The sequence below is a fragment of the Lissotriton vulgaris genome, chromosome 1_1, assembly GCF_964263255.1.
Source record: "Lissotriton vulgaris chromosome 1_1, aLisVul1.2, whole genome shotgun sequence".
NCBI lineage: Eukaryota > Metazoa > Chordata > Amphibia > Caudata > Salamandridae > Lissotriton > Lissotriton vulgaris.
In genome coordinates this window covers 120,213,868-120,234,604 of record NC_141685.1, presented here as the reverse complement: position 1 = coordinate 120,234,604, position 20,737 = coordinate 120,213,868, and the positions used below count along the sequence as shown (strand labels likewise).

Below are 20,737 nucleotides of genomic sequence, written 5' to 3'. Positions count from 1 at the left end.
GGAACACTTGCACTGTGACACTGATTGGCAATGGCACAGTGCTCTGAGCAGCTAACACCAGCAAAACACATAAGGCACATCAGCAAAAAGTGGAAGGGAGACCCACGCCAATGGTGCCAGGTCTAACACGTGTCCCCGCCAGCTGAAATGTGGGGAAAACGACCCTACCCCAGGGTAGTTCTCATCACTAAGGCAAAAAAATCTGGACAGACCGTCAGCATTGGCGTGATCTGTGCCAGGGCGATTTTCCACCGTGAAATCCATACCCTGTAGTGAAATGGACCACCTCAACATCTTTCGATTCTCACCCCTCATTTGCATCAACCATCTGAGGGGCCTGTGGTCTATCTGAACCTGGAAGTGAGTCCCAAACAGGTATGGTCTCAGCTTCTTCAGTGCCAAGACCACAGCGAAAGCATCACGCTCAATTGCACTCCACCTCTGTTCCTGTGGAAGTAACCTCCAACTGATGAAGGCTACAGGTGGGTCAAAGCCCTCCTCAGTCACCTGTGAGAGAACAGCCCCTACACCATGCCTTGAAGCATCTGTCTGCACAAGGAACTCTTTGGAGAAGTTGGGTTCCAGGAGCACGGGCGCCGGGCACAAACCAGTTTTCAGGGTCTCAAAAGCTTTCTGACAGGTGTCAAGGGTGCAACAATGTTGCCATACCCTTTGACAAACCTCCTGTAGTGCCCGGTGAGTCCTAGGAAGGTCCTCACCTCTGGGTTTTGGGGGGATCCCAAGCCAGGAGGGTTTCAATGTTGAGCTGAAGGGGTGCCACCTGGCCGCTCCCAACTTGGTGCCCCAAGTACACCACGGAACCCTGCCTGATCTGGCACTTACTCGCCTTGATCGTGAGGCCTGCCTTGCGCAGGGCCAGCAACACTTCCCAGAGGTGGCACAGATGTTCTTCCCATGTGACACTGAACACTGCGATGTCATCCAGGTAGGCGGCACTGAACTCATCCAGCCCAACCAACACTTGGTTGATCAACCTCTGAAAGGTGGCAGGGGCATTCTTCATCCCAAAGGGCAAAACACGGAACTGGAAATGCCGATCTGGTGTGGAGAATGCTGACCTCTCCTTTGCCCCATCAGTCAAGGCGATCTGCCAGTACCCAGATGTCAAGTCAAACGTGCTGAGGTACCGGCAGCCCCTAACCGATCGATTAGCTCATCAGCTCTGGGGATGGGGTGCGCGTCAGTCTTGGTAACTGAATTGAGCCCTCGCTAGTCCACACAGAACCGGAGTTTCGGGTGTGGCACCCGGCGCTGCAGCCTTCGGGACCAAGATTACTGGGCTGGCCCAAGGACTGCTGCAGGACTCAATCACCCCAAGAGCAAGCATCTTTGAGACCTCCTCTTTGATGCAAGCCCTCACCCTGTCAGTTATCCGGTAAGCCTTGTGCTTCACAGGTAAGCTGTCTCCTGTATCCACATCATGGACGCACCAATCTGTGACACTAGGAACCAGGGAGAAGAGAACAGAAAACTGTCCCGGCAGGCGGCGGCAGTGATTCTGTTGCTCAGGGATCAGGGTGGGAGAGAGGTAAATTCCATCCACTGACCCATCTTGCTCTGTGGCTACCAGGAGGTCAGGAAGAGGTTCGGTCTCCTCCTCCATTCCATCATCTGGTGCCAAGAGCATGCCCACTTTGGACCTCTCCAAGTGGGGCTTAAGGCAGTTTACATGCAGGACCCTCAAGGGGTTCCTGGGAGACTGCAAGTCCACCACATAGGTGACAGGGCTCTTGCGCTCCACAATCTCAAAGTGTCCGGTCCACTTATCCTGGAGGGCACAAGGCTCCACGGGGGCCAAGACCCACACCTTTTTTATAGGCTGAAGCTCTACCAGAGTGGCCTTCTGGTCGTACCACCGCTTCATCTCTTCCTGGCTGGCTTCCCGATTTGCCTCAGCGAGTTGCCTGAAATGCCTAGTCTGGTTCCTGAAGGCCAGCATGTAGCTTTATACATTCTGGGGAGGTTTCCTGGGAGATTGCTCCCAGCCTTCCTTGACCAGACTTAGAGGTCCTCTCACGGGGTGACCGTACAAAAGTTTAAAGGGGCTGAACCCTAGAGACTTTTGTGGTACCTCGCGGTAGCGAAGAGAAGGCATGGCAAGAGGACGTCCCACTTACGCCTCATGGTCTCTTCCAGACCCATGATCATGCCTTTTAGGGTTCGGTTGAACCTCTCAACCAACCCGTTTCCTTGGGGATGGTAAGGGGTGGTGAACTTGTAGGTTACACCACACTCTTGCCAAAGGGACTTCATATATTTCGATATGAAGTTGGTCCCCCTGTCAGACACCACCTCTAGAGGGAATCCTACTCAGGAGAAAATTCCCATCAGTACTCGTCCCACCACGGGGGCCGTCACTGTCCTAAGAGGGAGGGCTTCAGGGTACCGGGTGCCATGGTCCACCAAGACCAGGATGAACCTGTTGCCCATGGCTGTCTTGGGGCCCAGAAGCCCAACAATGTCAATACCCACTCGCTGGAATGGCGTACTGACCACAGGGAAGGGCTGGAGTGGAGCCTTCTCCTTCCTCCCGCTTTTCCCACTTGCCTGGCAAGTTTGACATGTCCTACAGTGGACATCAGAGCTCTTGCGCATTTGGGGCCAGTAAAAGTGGGTGACAAGCCGTTCGAAGGTCTTGTCCTGCCCTAAATTTCCTGCTAATGGAACGTCGTGAGCCAGCCCCAGTAGGAAGGCTCTGAACTTCTGGGGTACCACCAGCGCACGGGCTGACCCAGGTTCAGCAACCTTAGGCTCAGTATACAGGAGGTCGTTCTCCCAGTAAATGGAGTGAGTCCCGGACTGACTACTATTGGCCTGGTCTGCAGCCTGCTGCCGCACACCCACGAGAGAAGGGCACTCTCTCTGCTCCCTGCAGAATTCCTCCCTGGAGGGATCTCCTTCTTGCTGCCAATGGGTCAGTTCAGGCAGGTCTCCCAGTTTGGCAATCTTTTCCCCGGTAGGCTCCAGGGCATCCCCCTCGAGGTCTGCCTCCTCCTGGTCTGTGGGAACAGTGGGGACCGGCTGTCCGCCCCCCTGTGCCTCCTTTCTAAGGCCGGTTCCTGGGCCTCTCCCTAAGGCTCCAGGATGTCTTCAACACCCCTACTGGCTGCCATTGACCGGGTGGTCACGCACGCCCAATCGGGTAGACCCACCATCCGCAGACGGGTCTGCTTCTCCACCTTTTTCCAAGGGGAGTTCTCCAAATCGTTCCCTAGCAAACAGGCTACAGGCATGGCGTTCCACACAGCGACCTGCAGAGTACCAGAGACCCCCCCCTCTCGAAGGGAACCTGAGCCATTGGACAACGACTCTCAGAGTTGTCAGCGTTGACAACCCTGCAGTCAGCATGGGGTACAACCTGCTCTTGAGACACCAGGTGCTGCAGGACTGCAGTCACACTGGGTCCTGTATCTCGAAGAGCCTCCACCTTCCTTTCATTGACGGTCACTACTTGTCCATATTTCTTAGTGTTAAAGGGCAAGTAGTTCTCTGGGACCATCTCGCTGTCTCCAAGTGAGACTAGGGTCATCTGAACGGTATTCCCACCCCCTTGGACTGCTACCTCCTCCCCAAAATTAACACTAGCCAGTTGCCGGGGTGGTGCACCAGAGGGTGCGGGTTTTCCAAACAAGCGACACTTCGGGTCAGTGGCAATGTGACCCTGGTCACCACACCTGTAACAGGTGATGGATCCCCTTTGAACAGGTCTACCTGTCGGGCACCGTTCTGCTTCGGGGGTGGGGTAGGCTGAGAACCCTTCTGCTGGTTCCCTTGGGGATTACTTTGGAGGCCTTTTTGGAACCCTCTCTGTTTACCCATGTCCCCCCCACTCTTCTGCTGGGGACCCTGCCCACCTTTGGCTGAGTCTCCCACTGGACCCTTGTGGACCCTGGTGCAGAGCCAGTGGCCCGCCTCCTCAGCAATCTTCCTCACCCTTCACCCAACCATCCAGTGCTCTGCAAAAAAACTCACATAATCCACATACGTCTCCCTAGGAAGTTTAACACACTGCCCGAATCTTTGTCGGTACATCTCAGGAGTTAACCCAAACCTGGTCATCAGGGCCTCTCTCAAGTGGGGGTAGGAATGGTGTACTTCAGAGGGTAGGTCTAACAGGGTGTCCTGTCCTTCACTAAGGAATCTCCCCCACAACCCCGCTCCCCAATCCTTCTCAGGGACCCGGTGGGAGGACATGGCTACCTCGTATGCTCAGAACCACTGTCCTATGTCATCCCCCTTAAAATACTCCTTCACTACATCTTTAGGCATGTACTCCCTTGACTCTACCTGCACTGGGTTTGCGCTGCCACCAGGAGCTACGTCCAAACTTTTGGCTTTCAGCTCCAATTCTTTAATCTCCATTTCGTGCTCCAACTGGAGCTTCTGTCCTTCCATTGCCAATCTTTGCTTTTCCATTTCCATTTGTCCTTTTATTCTTGCCATCTCCACTTCATGCGCCCTGTCCACCAACTTCTCTGGCGACAGGACTCCCGGCACCTCGATAAGGCTGTCTGGTGGATCCACCATGTTAGACGGGAAACCTGAGGGTCGGCCGAGCAAGGGGGAGAGGCCTCCTGGCGAGGGTCCTCTCCTCAGATCGTACGGACGGGCAACCACCCCCCCACAGATGGACACCACACAAAGATAGGTTCTCAACACTTTTATCAGTATTCTTAGGCAGGTTATCGGAACATTACAGAAAGAGCAGGATACTGGGATCCCTGCAATTCTAGTCTCTGTGGAAAGGGGGTAGCGGGACAGTCTCGGTACCGGTCTGGTACAGGGGTCTCGGGTGGTCAGCTCTCAATCCTCGAGCTGGAGGATTCTCTAGTAGGGGCTGCGGCAGCGCCAGCAGGCCCTCAAGGATGGTGCACGAAGATGAGCCGCGGCAGCGCCAGCAGGCCTTCAAGGATGGTTCACGAAGATGAGCCGCAGCAGCGCCAGCAGGCCTTCAAAGATAGTTCACGGAGATGAGCCGCGGCAGCGCCAGCAGGCCTTCAAGGATAGTTCACGAGGATGAGCCGCGGCAGCGCCAGCAGGCCTTCGAAGATGGTTCACGAGGATGAGCCGCAGCAGCGCCAGCAGGCCTTCAAAGATGGTTCACGAGGATGAGCCGCGTCAGCGTCAGCAGGCCTTCAAGTATAGTTCACGAGGATGAGCCGCGGCAGTGCCAGCAGGCCTTCAAAGATGGTTCACGAAGAGGAGCCGCGGCAGCGCCAGCAGGCTTCCAAGGATGAGTTCGTCTCGGTGTCTCTCGACTCCAGGATACAACTGGCTTCCTGCTCTGGAGCTGCCCCAGTTATAGGTCTGGTGCCCTTTAATGTCCGGACCCTCGCACTTGGTGGTCGGGGGGTCCGGGATGAGGGAGACCAGACACTCAGCAGGGGGGTGGAGCCAGCGCCCAGGGAGGCTGGGGGCGATCGAAACCAGGCAGATTGGAGCCATCGACACTCCTTCTCCCATTGACTCGCCAAGTGGTCTCTTTACCCCCTGGGTGGATGGTGGTGCCTCGATGTCGGGGCCTGGCTGGGCCTGAGGCTTAGGTCGACCCTAGGCCACGAGGCCTGGTCGTGGAGGGTCCAAGATGGCGGTGGTCCGGGAAAAGGGGTCCGGGCCAGCCGAGAAGGTTGCGAACATGAGTTTGAGTTCCATCGGGGAATAGCTGGGGTAGCCCGGAGGGCGGAAGGTGTGGCTCTTGTCCGGGGAACACGGGTAACGGTAGTCCGGGACCCGCCATGCGGGAGGGGTCGGGCCACGTCACGAGGCCGGGTCCAACATGCTTCCCCCCCAGCTGAAGGCAGGGAGAGTCACCCATCTCCTTGGGTATTCTTCTCGCCGAGGCGGAAGAAGCGGGACAGGCCGTCGGCATTGGCGTGGTCGTTGCCTGGGCGATGTTCCACAGTGAAGTCCATCCCTTGCAGGGAGATGGACCAACGCAACAGCTTCGGATTCTCCCCTTGCATCTGCATCAGCCATTGCAGAGGTCGGTGGTCCGTTTGTACCCGGAAGTGGGTGCCGAAGAGGTAGGGTCGGAGCTTCTTGAGGGCCCATACCCCGGCGAAGGCCTCTCTCTCAATGGTGCTCCAGCACTGTTCTCGGGCCAGCAGACGTCGGCTGATGAAGGCTACCGGCTGGTCAATTCCCTCTGCATTGATTTGGGAGAGAACGGCTCCGATGCCGTGATCGGAGGCATCGGTCCGTACCACGAATTCCCGGCTGTAGTCGGGAGCTTGGAGCACGGGTGTCTTGAGGGTCTCAAAGGCGGCCTGACACTCGGGGGTCCTGTGTACCTTCGGGGGGTGCTTTTTTGACGTTAGTTCTGTGCGGGGCCCCACAATGCTGCCATAGTCCTTCACGAAGCGCCGGTAGTATCCGGTGAACCCCAGGAAGGCTCGGACTTCTGTCTGGGTGACCGGGGGTTCCCAGGCCCGGATGGCGGCGATCTTGGATTAAAGCAAATGAGAGTCCTTTACAAATGCGTAGTTTAAGTTCCATGCGCTTCGCGCTGCCTGTGCGGCTCTCTCTGGGATGATCATATCTGGCAAGAGTTAAAAATCAGCGTCACGGACATTCAGGTCCGGCGCGCATACAGTCACAGTGCGAGGCGTACAGTTTTCCTTGAAATGCATCCGACGAGGACGAGGCACTGGCAGGAGTGAAGGCAAACCAGGGACATTGGCGGCCCCACTGCGGTGCGGACCCCGGCTGGCTGTAGGCATCTTGTGAGAGGCATAGTGCAGGGGCCCCGAGGAGCGAGGCGGACAATGCTAGTTTTCCGGCATTCACTGTGGGAGGCGCGATGCGCGTCGTGCCTCAGAGCGGGGATGCCTTTTCGATGCGAAGCAGCGCGGTACAAGGCAGCTGGTACATGGCAAACGTACGGGCCATACTCTTCGAGTGCGGGGCTGCCGGGGGATCTCACTAGAGCAGTGCAAGGCGGACGGTATGCTGCGAGCGAACGGGCCGTACTTAGCCTTTTCGGTGCACTCAGATTCCTGTGTCCAGCAGTAGGAGTGCGGCGAGTCAGTCCGGCTCGAATGGAGGAGGGTGAAGCGGAGTGCGGGTGGCCCTTCTTGGACGGTGCGAGCTATGGCTCGAATTGGGAGCGGAGTCACGCGGTGCGGGGTGGCCGGGCACAGACTTCAAAGTGAACAGGGGGGTACGAGTCGCACTCAGATTGCGGCTCCAGCGGCAGGGTAAATCTTGGCAATGTCCAGCGGCTCTGTTTGAGGCAGTATGAGTCCAATATTCCTGGGACTCCGTTCAGGGGGCAAGCTCACCCACAAGCCCTTGGAGATTGTTAAAAACACAAGTTGATAAAAGTCTCTTTAGTCTCTTCCTCTCCTCTCGCAGCAAGGCAACCACTGCAGGCCGATCCCCCAGTTCAGGGACAGTACTCCTCCTTGCAGCTTTCCCAGTTCCTTCTTGTTGGGCAGAGGTTCTTCTTGGTTCAAGCAGGATCTGATTTCGTAGGAGCAGGGCTCCAATATTTAAACCACAAATCTTTTGTTCTTTCAGGCCGGGTGCCTAGTTCAGTCCAGTTCTTGAGCACTTTGTGGACATGCTTCTGACTTCTTCTTTCAGGGTGCAGGGCAGAGATATCAGACGCTCCACAGGAGGTGGAGCCAGCATTGTGGTGGTAGAGCACAGCCCTATTCATAGTCTAGGTGCACTCCTCCCACCCATCTGGATGTAATCTCTCTATTCGCCACCTGGCTGCCCAGCCTGTCTCCTGGAATTCTCCAGCCCTGTCACCCACAGAAAGCAGACAGCAGATACACATCAGAGCAGAGGCGGGCTGAAATGGTTAGCCAAGCAAATTCTAACTTTCTAAAAGTGGTATTTGCAAACACAGAACATTAAAATAAACTTAACTGAAAGATGTATTTTATTATTCTGAGTTCAGGCATAATAAACTCGAATTTCTACCATGTTCCCTGAGTCTGTTAGGATCATAGAATGTAACAATTCTAACAGCCCATTCTGGCCTATGAGAACAGGTAGCCTTGCAATAGTAAAAAACGAAAATGGCTGTGATTCAGTATTAGGACATGCCACACTTATCAGGGCTTGTCCTTCCTTATGCTTACAATGCTCCCTGCCCTTGGGCCTACCATAGGGGTGACTAATATGAAGTTAAGGGAAGGTTTAGGGACTGGCAAGTAGGTGCACTTGCCCAGTCAGCATGACAGTACCAGACTGCACGCAGGTTCTGCAATGGCAGACCTTAGACACATTTTACACAGCTGCTTCTGTGGGTGGCGCAACCAGTGCTGCAGGCCCACTAGCAGCATTTGTATTTACAAGCGCTTGGCACTCCTGGTGCACTTTACTGGTCGACTGACAGTAAAACAAATAATCCAATCATGGAATCCAATCAATATATGCATTTTATACATGGAGCACTTGCACTGTGACACTGATTGGCAATGGCACAGTGCTCTGAGCAGCTAACACCAGCAAAACACATAAGGCACATCAGCAAAAAGTGGAAGGGAGACCCACGCCAATGGTGCCAGGTCTAACACGTGTCCCCTCCAGCTGTGGGGAAAACTACCCTACCCCAGGGTAGTTCTCATCACTAAGGCAAAAAAATCTGGACAGACCGTCAGCATTGGCGTGATCTGTGCCAGGGCGATTTTCCACCGTGAAATCCATACCCTGTAGTGAAATGGACCACCTCAACAACTTTCGATTCTCACCCCTCATTTGCATCAACCATCTGAGGGGCCTGTGGTCTGTCTGAACCTGGAAGTGAGTCCCAAACAGGTATGGTCTCAGCTTCTTCAGTGCCAAGACCACAGCGAAAGCATCACGCTCAATTGCACTCCACCTCTGTTCCTGTGGAAGTAACCTCCAACTGATGAAGGCTACAGGTGGGTCAAAGCCCTCCTCAGTCACCTGTGAGAGAACAGCCCCTACACCATGCCCTGAAGCATCTGTCTGCACAAGGAACTCTTTGGAGAAGTTGGGTTCCAGGAGCACGGGCGCCGGGCAAAAAACAGTTTTCAGGGTCTCAAAAGCTTTCTGACAGGTGTCAAGGGTGCAACAATGTTGCCATACCCTTTGACAAACCTCCTGTAGTGCCCGGTGAGTCCTAGGAAGGTCCTCACCTCTGTCTGGGTTTTGGGGGTATCCCAAGCCAGGAGGGTTTCAATGTTGAGCTGAAGGGGTGCCACCTGGCCGCTCCCAACTTGGTGCCCCAAGTACACCACGGAACCCTGCCTGATCTGGCACTTACTCGCCTTGATCGTGAGGCCTGCCTTGCGCAGGGCCAGCAACACTTCCCAGAGGTGGCACAGATGTTCTTCCCATGTGACACTGAACACTGCGATGTCATCCAGGTAGGCGGCACTGAACTCATCCAGCCCAACCAACTGTAGTGTAGTTCCTAGTTTCCCACTAGGCCCTGCGCATTGGAATAACATAAACAGTAGTATCGACGTGGAACTGCTTATATTCCAGGCCTCCACTGACTATGCTAAACTTAATTGGGTTGTGTTACCAACTAGCTCAGAGGTCACTGGAAACTTTCTTCTCTGCATAGGAAGTGATCAGCTTCCTTGGCACAGACAAGAAGGGATTCAGCTTTCCAACAACCGTGCAACATGACAACTTTGCTCCTCAGATCAAGAGTCGATCTCTAGGGTCGTGTGAAACAATAGACATAGATTTCACTCAGTCAGTCTAGTGCAGTTTACTCTCACGAGATGTAGAGAATAGAGAGACGGGCGTGTATCAATAAAGGGTTAACATTTATTGAACAGTCTTTCTTCTCGTACAAGAGAAATGTATTGCCACAATTGCAATAACTGTTATTATAAAAAGTACGTACAGTAAGATAAGAATAGCAAAATAGAACTGTAAAAGCATTGATATGGTTTCTTAGCCATACAATGGTTTAAAAGTAATAAAACATATATACAGTCATATATACATTAGGCTAACATACTCAACTGGTGCTTCTAACTAAGCCTACCCCAGTGTGCCTGACCTAAGCCTAACACGTGAGAAGGGGAGTAAGTAAGTAGTTTAAGTTAAGTTGGTTTTGCCAAGGTTTGTTTCAAGAATTCTCGTCTAAGGGTTTAGTCAACACCATACCTCTGAATAGAATGATGGAGGATTGGTATCTCCTTCAGGGGTCTCTCTCGATATCCCAGTCACCTGCGAGGGTAAACTGGAAGCGCCGGGACTGGATTTCTCTGCACGAGAAAGGCAGCGGCTTCTCTCAGCGCGTCGAGGAAGGAGGGGTGACAGCGTCCGCGGGCAGCTGGGCTGGATGTCTTCGCAGAGGACGGCTGCACGGCTCCTCAAGCGTACTGCACCATAGGTCGCGCTGTAGCGGCGATAATGGTAATCAGTAGCTTCACCACCACAGGATAGCAGGCTGCAGCGACAGAGTGCTAGTTTTTACCAACACGGGGTCATGCAGGCAGCTGGCATCAGCAACATGTTCGCTCATTGCTTAAGGCAACGTTGGTAATATTTATACCTGACAGGTGCCGGGTTTGACGCAAGTTTGCTGGACATAAGACGTCAATTAAAGATGTCACTAGGAAGTGATAGTTATCAGTTGCTCATTAGAGTTCCATTACTAATCAAAACATAGCAAGCGGGGATTTCCAGGTTTGCTAAGTTTTTATCTTGTTGAAGAACTCGGAGTGTTATCTAGGAATATCAGATAGTGACTGCTGCTCTGTCATTGCACTAATTGGTCGCAAAGGAAGTAGCAGAGAGTCATGCTGGAATGTGGCTCTGTGGCTCTGCTCGTGTGAGGCCAGAGATGACTTTTCAGAAAATCGCACTTGAACGGTTATGCCAATATAGGGAAAAAGGGGCTTTATAGCCGAATAGGGGCATAAGGTCACAGTATCGATCAGGAACCTAGATAAGCACATGACACCCACTCCACGAATTCATGTCCATCAAAATTACTAAAACTAAGCAATTAGATGCATGTGTAACATTGTGTAACATAGCCCACCCCAAAATACATAAATGCATTCAAAATAGGCGTACTTGTAATACATGGAAATTAGGTACTGTACGTAGTTTTAAAAGCATAGTAATCATTCAAAAATTATTGCATATGAAATCAATGAACGTTTATGCATAAAGAATTACACATGAAGTATCTCTGACAGAAGAAATGCGAGATAAATCATCACATAAAAATGCATTGTAATAATATGTGTGCTAGAGGCTGGTGTTATGTTGTTATGTCTCTAGATGTGTTTTTTAGAAATAGAAGTGTGAAGCTTCTGTTCTCTAAGAATAGTTTTTACGTTAAGCAAAGAATTGTTCGTGCCAAAAGGAAAGGGTCAATATTAAAAATTGTCCAATTCAAAGAAAAATCAGTTTACCAAAGCTCCTGGCAGTTTTATGTTGATCAAAACTGAAGGCCGAATTCAGAGTTCATGGGAACGCCGTGTGTCGGAAAGCTTTTCAAAAGTTATTGTTTCTCTGTGGGTGAGAACATCGTATCAGACAGGCTCGCAAAGAATTGGTCTACAAAATCAGGTGATAGTTCAACCAAATTAGATAGCGCTGTAACTTGGCAGGTGTGAGAATGATTGCTGTCATCGAAGACAGGACCAGCCCTGCTCACAGAACGTTGTACCTGGATGATGTTGCTTTTGTCACTCGCTCCACTGTTACCACTTGGCTGTAGTACAGGAGTCTCCACGAATGCCGTCATCAGGATTGGTAGCCGCTGGGGACAACACAATGCGTGAGCCGTTATTGGACTGAGCAAAGTATCGACGTCCATTGGTACTGCTGATGGAAGTGAAAGACAGATGTCCAACACGCATTCATCGCCGCAAAGCATACACCGTAGCACAGGTAAAATGCAATTTTGCCATATTGGTCTGAATGAAAGGAACCAGGTCATATTTAGATCTCTCAGCCTGGCCAATCCGAGGACGTTAGTTATCCTGTCCCTGTAGCGCATTGCTAGGATTGTTTCTTCCATTCCCATGGGAGCTATGTCTGAGCCGAGGCTTGCCATAACGTAGCAGGAGGGTCAAAAATAGAATCCCTGCGATGAGTCCAAAAAATAGTGGAATACCACCAAAGATGGAGTGCACAAAATTAGGAAAGATTCCCAAAATTGCCTGGAAGGGTGTCAGCAGTCCCGTAAAGACTGTCTTAAATATGCCTGGGATGCTTGTAGCACTAGACATGTTAAGGAGTTGGTCGAGCATTTGTACGAAATGCACGGGGCAATTTGTTGATAAAAGGTCATGGACCTCAGTAGCCGTCCTTGCGACTAGAAGATCATACGTCTCTTTAGATGACGTTATAGGCACTGTTGTCTGTAAAAGTACAGATTTCATTTTGCTTAATGTATCAATTCGTATAGAATAGAGATTCAGACGAGGCCAGAGGGGAGTCACTATGTCTGGAGGCCCGCTCGGGAACAATGCTTGCATGCAACATTTGACCATGGACGTTACTTGTACTAGATAACTTTTTCCGGGCGCGAGGCCACAGCACCTGTGATCCGTTCTTAGAATGTAACTCCCGTTTGCGAGTTGCATAAAGAAGGGCTCTATCTGAGTTGCAGGTGTGACTAGCTGGTGGCATGAAAGGTTGTTTGAATTTCCATCACATGCTCCGTGTAAATTAATACCCTGACACAAAAGTATACCGCTTAGTGAGTGTTTACAGTTGTCACCACTAAAAAATACATTTTTGTCGCTGTCACTATAGCAAGAATGAGTGTACGGTAATTTCCATTCGGATTTAACATATCCCTTACCCAATTGTTCATACTGGCCAGCAGGTATGTATTCAAGGCACTTTTTAAAGCGGAAAGTTGTTATCGGAATTGTGATAATTCCGTGTATTATCCATTCAATGACAGGGCTCTCTGACATTGTCAATGGTAATCTCTCGAGTTTCTCGATGCTCAAGATTGTATAGTCTGCTCCTTTCTGTGCCAAACTGATCTGTTTATCAGTAAGGTTAAAAATGGAAAATAATGACGTTGTGTTTATCAGACGCCAAGGCACATAGCCTGAACGAAGATTTTGCAGCGTCCAGCCTAATTCTATAATAGAGCGTAATTGAGACTGGCCATGTTGTAACATTAGCAAATCTCTGTCTATCACATCAAAGGCAGAGGATACAATATTGTCCAAAGAATATATTCTGGAAGACAGAGTCATTAACCCATTGTCTACTACAGAAAGTGATTTTTCCAAATTAATACGATCAATTTCTCGTATTTTTTCAGCAGTTTCAATTTGCTTTACTTTCCAAGCCTCGTTGTAAGCTGCATAGATACTGGTCGCTATGAAACGCTTTTGACGCTGTTTGCGTGGTCCAAGAATGAAGTCGCGCAAATCAGCACCATCTTTTAATAAAGACAAGTGTTGCTTAATTTCAGCCAGTGTGGATGTAGTTAGCCATTCAAGGCAGAGTTTCCCTACACTGTATGTTGTTATAATTCCTGGATGTTGTCTCTGGGAATATCTAGGGTCTAATCTGGTCATTTTTAAACCCTGTGTTTTATTCAGGAATCTATCTTGACAGCTATTTGTGTCTGTAGGCCAGATTAACCACTTTTTCCAATCAGGATTTGTTCTGTTGAAATGTAAAATTTGTGACACGTCTAACTCAATATCAGCTGTTGCATTTTCAGGTATTGGCTTTGGTATAGACGGTGTTTTCAGGTCTTTGTTCTTGGCTAGGCCAAGACAAGATGTTTGGTGTACAGTGTCATTTAAAAATAACATTTGTTCTGGTATCATGCAGGTTCTAAACAGTGCTTCTATGCCTTGCACCTGCCAATCTTTTGTACCCCAAATTGATTTCGTTTCAATATTATTTTTCCAATAATCAAAACCAAATGTCATCATTTTGTCATAAAATGCTTCTGAATATATCAATTTAGAATTTGTCAGCATTGTTTTCATGCCTGTTTTATCTAACAGTTTATAATAAAACGTTTCTGCATCACTGGTGTTAAACCCTGAGAAGTATTTGAATTTCTCAAAAAATGCTTTAGAACTGCTTTTAGGTGGTGTAGAACAATGTTCCCATTGATTATACATAAAAACATTTCTAGGCTGTGCAGATTTATGCAAGTAATGATCCCCATAGTGGGTGTAACAGAATAACTGCTCATAACTAGATGAACCTTGTAAATAATCATGATCTGTGAATCTAGCTGACATTACTAAATCAGACATCATGTCATTAATACTGTTAAAGTCCCAATCATCAGAGAATGTACTTGGTGTCAAAAAGTCACTTAAGGAAACCTTTAGTTGATGAGGATACTTCAGGATTTCGACCGGACCATAGATCTCATAGTCTGTTTTCTCCCATACTACCCCACCAGGTATTGGAATTGCTGTGACATTTACTGTTGACAGTTCTCTTTTCTTCACGTGGGATGATCTGTGTGGTTTCAGGACTAGGTTGATGTTCTGACTTGCTGTGTCCATTGTAATATATTTTCCCTCAATGAATTTTCCCAAACACAGTACCATGATGAGCCAAAGCAGGAGGAAAAATACACCTAGACCGAACCAGAACTCTAGCCAAGGGGAAATTAGGTAGATTTCCTTCAGTTGATGAAAGAGTTCCGTTGCTTTTTCTTTAAAAGTTTTTTTTGTTTCTGGCATCACTTCGTGGTCATTTAAATCTTCAGAGAAGTTGTCGAAGTTGATGAAATAACCAGAGGCAGTTCTGTCAATTGATGGGATTGTTTTTTCAATCTGTCTCTCGGTAGCACTTTCTGATGCCACATCATTGTAGACTGGTGTTGTTTCTTGACGAACTGTTTCAATCTGTGTTTCAAGAGGCACGAGTTCCATGGCATTATTGCATAGTCCTTCATTGTGCACTGCAGGCTGATCGAATGTGATTAGTCTTTCAGTTTGAACCTCTTGGATTGTTGCAAGTTTGGGTATTCTGTTGTTTCTTGGGAGTCCACTGGGCCTACTGTTGATTATAGGCCACATGCTTGTGGTTTTACCAGATCGATGGACACGACTCTGTTCTCCTTTTTACCAGCAAGGGGCGGTAGCACAACTGATCTTGTTCCGGTGACTGCCAAGACAGGTACTGCTTTTCTGTAAGAAGGCCCAAATTCCTTCTTAACCGCGATCTTTTCTCTGACTAGATCCCCAATCTTTGGAATCCAGACAGGCCTTGCTGGGGCTGTTGCGGGTGGTGCCTCGTCAGTGGTACTTGGCTGTTGCTTTAACTTTATGTTGCTTAATGATTTTCTTGTTTCATTCAGTTCCTGTAAAACAGCCAAACGGTCTTTTACTTCAAACTGCTTTGTTTCTTCTTGTACCACTGACATCTGACTATCGAGGTCCTGAACGTTCATTCTTATTCCGAACAATAGTTCGTATGGGCTGAAACCTTTTAGAGAATTTCTTGGCATGTTGTTAAGACTAGTCTGGACACTTATTAAATGTTTGACCCACCCAGCGCCTGAACCTAATACCTTCGCTGTTATAGATTGCTTTATGTCACGGTTTTTTCTTTCTACCACACTATTCCCTTCGGGATGCGACGGACAAGAATACCGCAACCCAATTCCCATGCTGGCCATGGCCTCCTTATAGGCTCGAGAGCTGAAAGCAGGACCCTGGTCAGAATGGAACGTGGTAATTGCGTATATGCCGATATGGACTCGCAAATCTTTTATAACCGTTCTAGCGTCAGCCGAGCGCTGGAGGCCTCATTTTTTAAGTGCTTTTCGTCTAAACTGTGTACACTGGGACGCGCTTCTCTTCTTTGATTGCGCAGATAGACCGCCTTATGCTGTCTAGTAGGGATCCTGAAACTACTCTGGCCTGTTCATTACTGCGATCTCTATTGCAGTCTTCACAATTTTGAGCAAAACATTGAATATCTATACTCATTCCTGGCCACCAGTACTCTGATTGCAATTCTTTCAGAGAGGCTTTGATTGTTTGGTGTTTCAGACCCAACCCCATGTGTGCTTCCAGTAGGAGGAAGCCCCTCCTGCTCCTGTTTGGAATTACTCTATCCCCCACTCCAGGGATTCGAGCAAAAGGAACGGAGTTTGCATCGATTATGTATGCATAATTGAGTGGATAGTTTACGGGTAGTGCTGCACAGTCGCCTTTTACGGTCGTTTTTACTGCTAGCATGGTTTCCCCGTCTATATACTTATCTGTACGCTTTTTTGTGGCTACGGAAGCCGGGTTAGTTGCTTCCGCGGTGGCTGTATTAGCCAATGAATTCCCTGCAACGTGAACGCCATCACGTTGAAGACTCTGTGCGTGAATCACGTGAGTCTTTTGTAGTTCTTTGTGAAAAAGAGCTACTTGTTCCCAAAGCAATTTATGCTTTATTGTGGCACCTGTGTCATCTTTGTAGTCGTTTTCGATCCAACTCTGCAGTTTATTGTTGTAAGAATTGACGCAAAAATGAGAATCGCACACGATAAGTGTGGGGAATTCGCGTTCTGCATTTTCGAGCGCCATCTTTAAAGATCTGATTTCAGTTCTTTGAACCGAACAGTACTTTACAGATTCAGTTTTTGTTACTTTCGGTCTGAATTTACCGCACAGCCAACGACCTTTAATGATCGCACATGCTGCATTGTAGGATTTACTCTCTACATTAAAATGCTGTACAAAGCTATCTGTATAGATTATACATGCGTATTGTGGGAGAGGCAGAATTTCGATTGGCAGAGGATATTCTTCTTCATATTCTAAATCATTCAGTTCTTTGTATTGCGGGGCGAAATAGTATTTCACGTCTTCCGCTCCTAGAGAATCTATGCACTGTATCCATTTTGGATCCAGTGACACTGTAGGCAGGTTTACTGGGCTGAATAGCGCTTCGAAGGCGGATTCCGCTGTAAGGATATTAATCCGTTTGCCGTGTGCTAGTTCTCTTTCATTTGCTAATGCGATTTGCACTGCGTTCACAGTTTTTTCTGTGCGACTGAATGTTTTTTCTGCTTGTGTGTACAAGTGAGACTTAATTGAAATTGGTACCTTTTCTCCCTCATTAGAGGTTAGGTACGTGAATCCGCATCTTCCTGGGATGACTCGGATTACAAGATCGATCGTGTTGTCACGTGTATCTAATTTAGTTTTTGCTAACATGTCTGTTTGCAGTGATCTCAAAATTTCTGTGTGTTTTTGAGTCCAATTGATTTGTTTTAAATCAGGTTTTATTAGTTCGTAGAGAGGTTTAACCCTCTCTGCGTAATTTAGAATGTAAGTTCTTCCGAAATTCAGAAAACCTAGTATTGATTGTAAATTCTTCAGCGTTTTTGGAGCTTGGAGTACAGCGCACTTCTCTAAGAAGTTGTCCGCTAGGCTTTTTCCTTCACTTGATAATTCGTACCCTAAAAACAGTACTGTCAGATGGGCAATTCGAGACTTTTTAAAGTTGAATTTGTAACCCTCTGCTGCGAACCCAAGTATAATGGTGTTCACTCTTTTCAAGTGAGTATCCAAGTCGTCGTCTGTGAGATAAATATCATCTACGTAAGATAATGCTTCATCATCATAGATTTGTAGTAACTCTGTTACCCTAGCTGAGAATAGTCCTGGGCTGTTCTTGAACCCTTGTGGGAGACGACAGAATTTCTTCTGTGACCCAAATGCGGAGAAAGCGGTCAAGTATCTGCTTTCTGGTGCAATGTTTTGACAAAAGAAACCATTAGAAATGTCTAATGTTGTTTTGTATTTTTTCCTAACTATGTTATTCATTAGGGCTGCACTATGCGAGTTTTGTACTGCAAAAGTTTTGCAACATGTATTAAGGTGTCTGTAGTCCAAAACTAGACGATATGAATTGTCAGGCTTGGAGACAGGAAACAAAGGATTGTTCATTTGAGAGGTGCATGTTTCAATCACCCCCTGGTACTCAAGTTGATCTAAGATCTCCCTGACCTGTTTTTTAGCTTCTTGCTTTATGGGATACTGCCGTTGGGCAGTTGGTTCACTTTTTAGTTGGATTTTGTGAGGCGTAGAATCCTCATCCCATCCTACGTGATTTTTATACAATGCAGGTGCCTGGGCTACAGCCCATTTCCTTGCATATGTGTATTTTTTGTGAATCGGTATGTGATTCGAGAAGGCAGGCATAATTACCTCTTCGCCACGAGGGCACTCCCTGACAAACTCTGGGGGCCAATCTTTTTCAGCTAACAGAATATCATAGCCTTTTGAGAGCTTATCCCAAAATAGACCCTTAATTTTCCTAGTCTTATCACCCTCTATACGCAATGTTATTTCGTATATTTTATGGGGCTCGCTAAGCCTGGCGTCGGCAGTTTCAACCTGAATGTATTCATTCGTGTCCACTGTCTCCAGATGACTCATCAAGTTCTTGCGTGCTATACTGATTTCTGCTGCACTGTCCAACATTGTCAGTGCCCACTCCCCATTTTTCAACTGTGTCCTCAGTATTCTCGGCATGGTTGATTACTCTAATACTGGCTACCTTCTTTTTCTGAAATTGAGATTTCTTATTTTGAGCAGGTTCCTTGTCTTTGGACTTGGTGTGCTCTCCTGGGTCTGACCGTCCTCTTCTTTCCGAATTCTGTGGAAAAGATCGAGAGGGACGTGTATCAATACTTTGATATCTATCAGGTTTTTTTATATTATCCCTATTTCTAAGGTTATATCTTTTCTCAGAGGGCTCCCGTTGGGGAGACTGGCGTTCTCGAGTCGGAGTTCTTTCCCTCCGTCGAGGAGACCTTCCTCTGGACTGGAAAACTTTTTCCTTGGGAGTGGATTGTTTATTTCCATCCCAGCTCTTTTTAGGAGTGTTTAAATTATTTTTAATAAATAATTTTTCTGGATTTTCGAGCAGTTGGGGCTTAACTGGTTTTCCACCCAAGCTGTCTCTACCTAATTCTTCATAGCATTTTTCTATGATTTTTGCAAGCTCAACAGGATCTTTTATATCTGTTTCCCTCAACTTCTGGCGAATCGCCACAGATGCTGCTTCTCCCTTTACATTGGCTAATAATATAGCCGTGACCTGCTTGAAGTCTTTCAGTAATTTCATACCTAGATTTAAAGCTGGTTCTGGACCGAATTCATTTTGAATCTGTTTTAGCACGTCTGGTATTACCGCCATAGACGGAACACCGTGTGTTTTTGTGTAAATGGAAGCAAAGACTGTACCCCAAGTGTCGCAGTCCTCCACGTGTGGTGCGATTCCCATAGGAAGGCAGATGGTCAAGATTCTGTGTTTCTCAATAGGGGTAGTATCAGGAAATACTGCCTCTATTTGAGTGATTTTCTGGGCTAACCAGAAAGGAATTTGTTCCCGTTTTACGGGTGTTTTACCAAGACATGACTGTATGTTCTGTGGTGTAATTTTATTTGTGTTCCCCTGATGAGGGGTCAGCTGGTGTGAATTAACAGCTGGCTGGACTGTTGCAGTCCGTATTACATATTGGACTAATTGCCTATGTATTTTTATTAATGTGTTTAGCTGTACTAACAGCTCTTCTCTGGACATTTTTATAATGTCAGGATGTGGTGTGTAGCTGGCTAGAACCGGCCACGTGGCTCCTGGTCTACCTAGTGGACCGAGCCTGGTAATGTGATCATTGTGTTTTAGGGCGCCATTAAACCAGAGCAGGTGCTCTTGAAATTTAAGTGGAATTTCAACCTCCTCGAAAGGGGCGTACTCATCCGGAGGTTCCTCTATTTTGTAATAGTGAAACTCTTGTGTTATAGCGTTTACCGCTGGAAAGTTTATCCATGAATAGAATACCTCTGTCTGCCGATACTCGTGAGCCTCTATCACGAAAATTACTGTACCACCTTGAGGTGGCAGTCCGTTTTCTATAAGTTTTAAAGTTATAGATCTTCTTAACTGGACCGGGATGATAATAGCACCCGGGTCTGTGTATTCGGGACCTTGCTGAGTCGCATCTACTGCGGCCCCAGTGGTGCCGTTGTTTTCTACTGACATTTCAAAAAATGCAGGTTTGCAGAGTAGGTCTCCAAGGAGACAAAGATTAGATGCACAATATTTTGGAACACTGTATCCTTCAACGTTGAATAAACCAGAGCTTTACATAGGAATCTCTTCCTACTAAGGTCGGGCGGATTTTAACCTTTCACCCACTCCAGACGTCTATTGGAGTATTTACGGGAGAAAGGGGTGTGAAATATGCACGACTGAGTTACTCTACAAGTCTTACGTTAGTTTATCGCCTTACCAAACGTTTGGGCGCCATGTAGTGTAGTTCCTAGTTTCCCACTAGGCCCTGCGCATTGGAATAACATAAACAGTAGTATCGACGTGGAACTGCTTATATTCCAGGCCTCCACTGACTATGCTAAACTTAATTGGGTTGTGTTACCAACTAGCTCAGAGGTCACTGGAAACTTTCTTCTCTGCATAGGAAGTGATCAGCTTCCTTGGCACAGACAAGAAGGGATTCAGCTTTCCAACAACCGTGCAACATGACAACTTTGCTCCTCAGATCAAGAGTCGATCTCTAGGGTCGTGTGAAACAATAGACATAGATTTCACTCAGTCAGTCTAGTGCAGTTTACTTTCACGAGATGTAGAGAATAGAGAGACGGGCGTGTATCAATAAAGGGTTAACATTTATTGAACAGTCTTTCTTCTCGTACAAGAGAAATGTATTGCCACAATTGCAATAACTGTTATTATAAAAAGTACGTACAGTAAGATAAGAATAGCAAAATAGAACTGTAAAAGCATTGATATG

General features: G+C 47.9%; 1 protein-coding gene across 1 annotated transcript in view; it reads right to left on the bottom strand.

Annotated features, from left to right (window-relative positions):
- LOC147737710 (uncharacterized) overlaps nucleotides 1-20,737 on the bottom strand; it is a gene marked incomplete at its 5' end in the record, with an annotated part of 334,361 nt that overhangs the window by 129,638 nt on the left and 183,986 nt on the right. Inside the window, 1 exon segment of the mRNA XM_086924964.1 lies at nucleotides 4,268-4,562. Coding sequence (XP_086781090.1) covers nucleotides 4,268-4,562 — 295 coding nt within the window.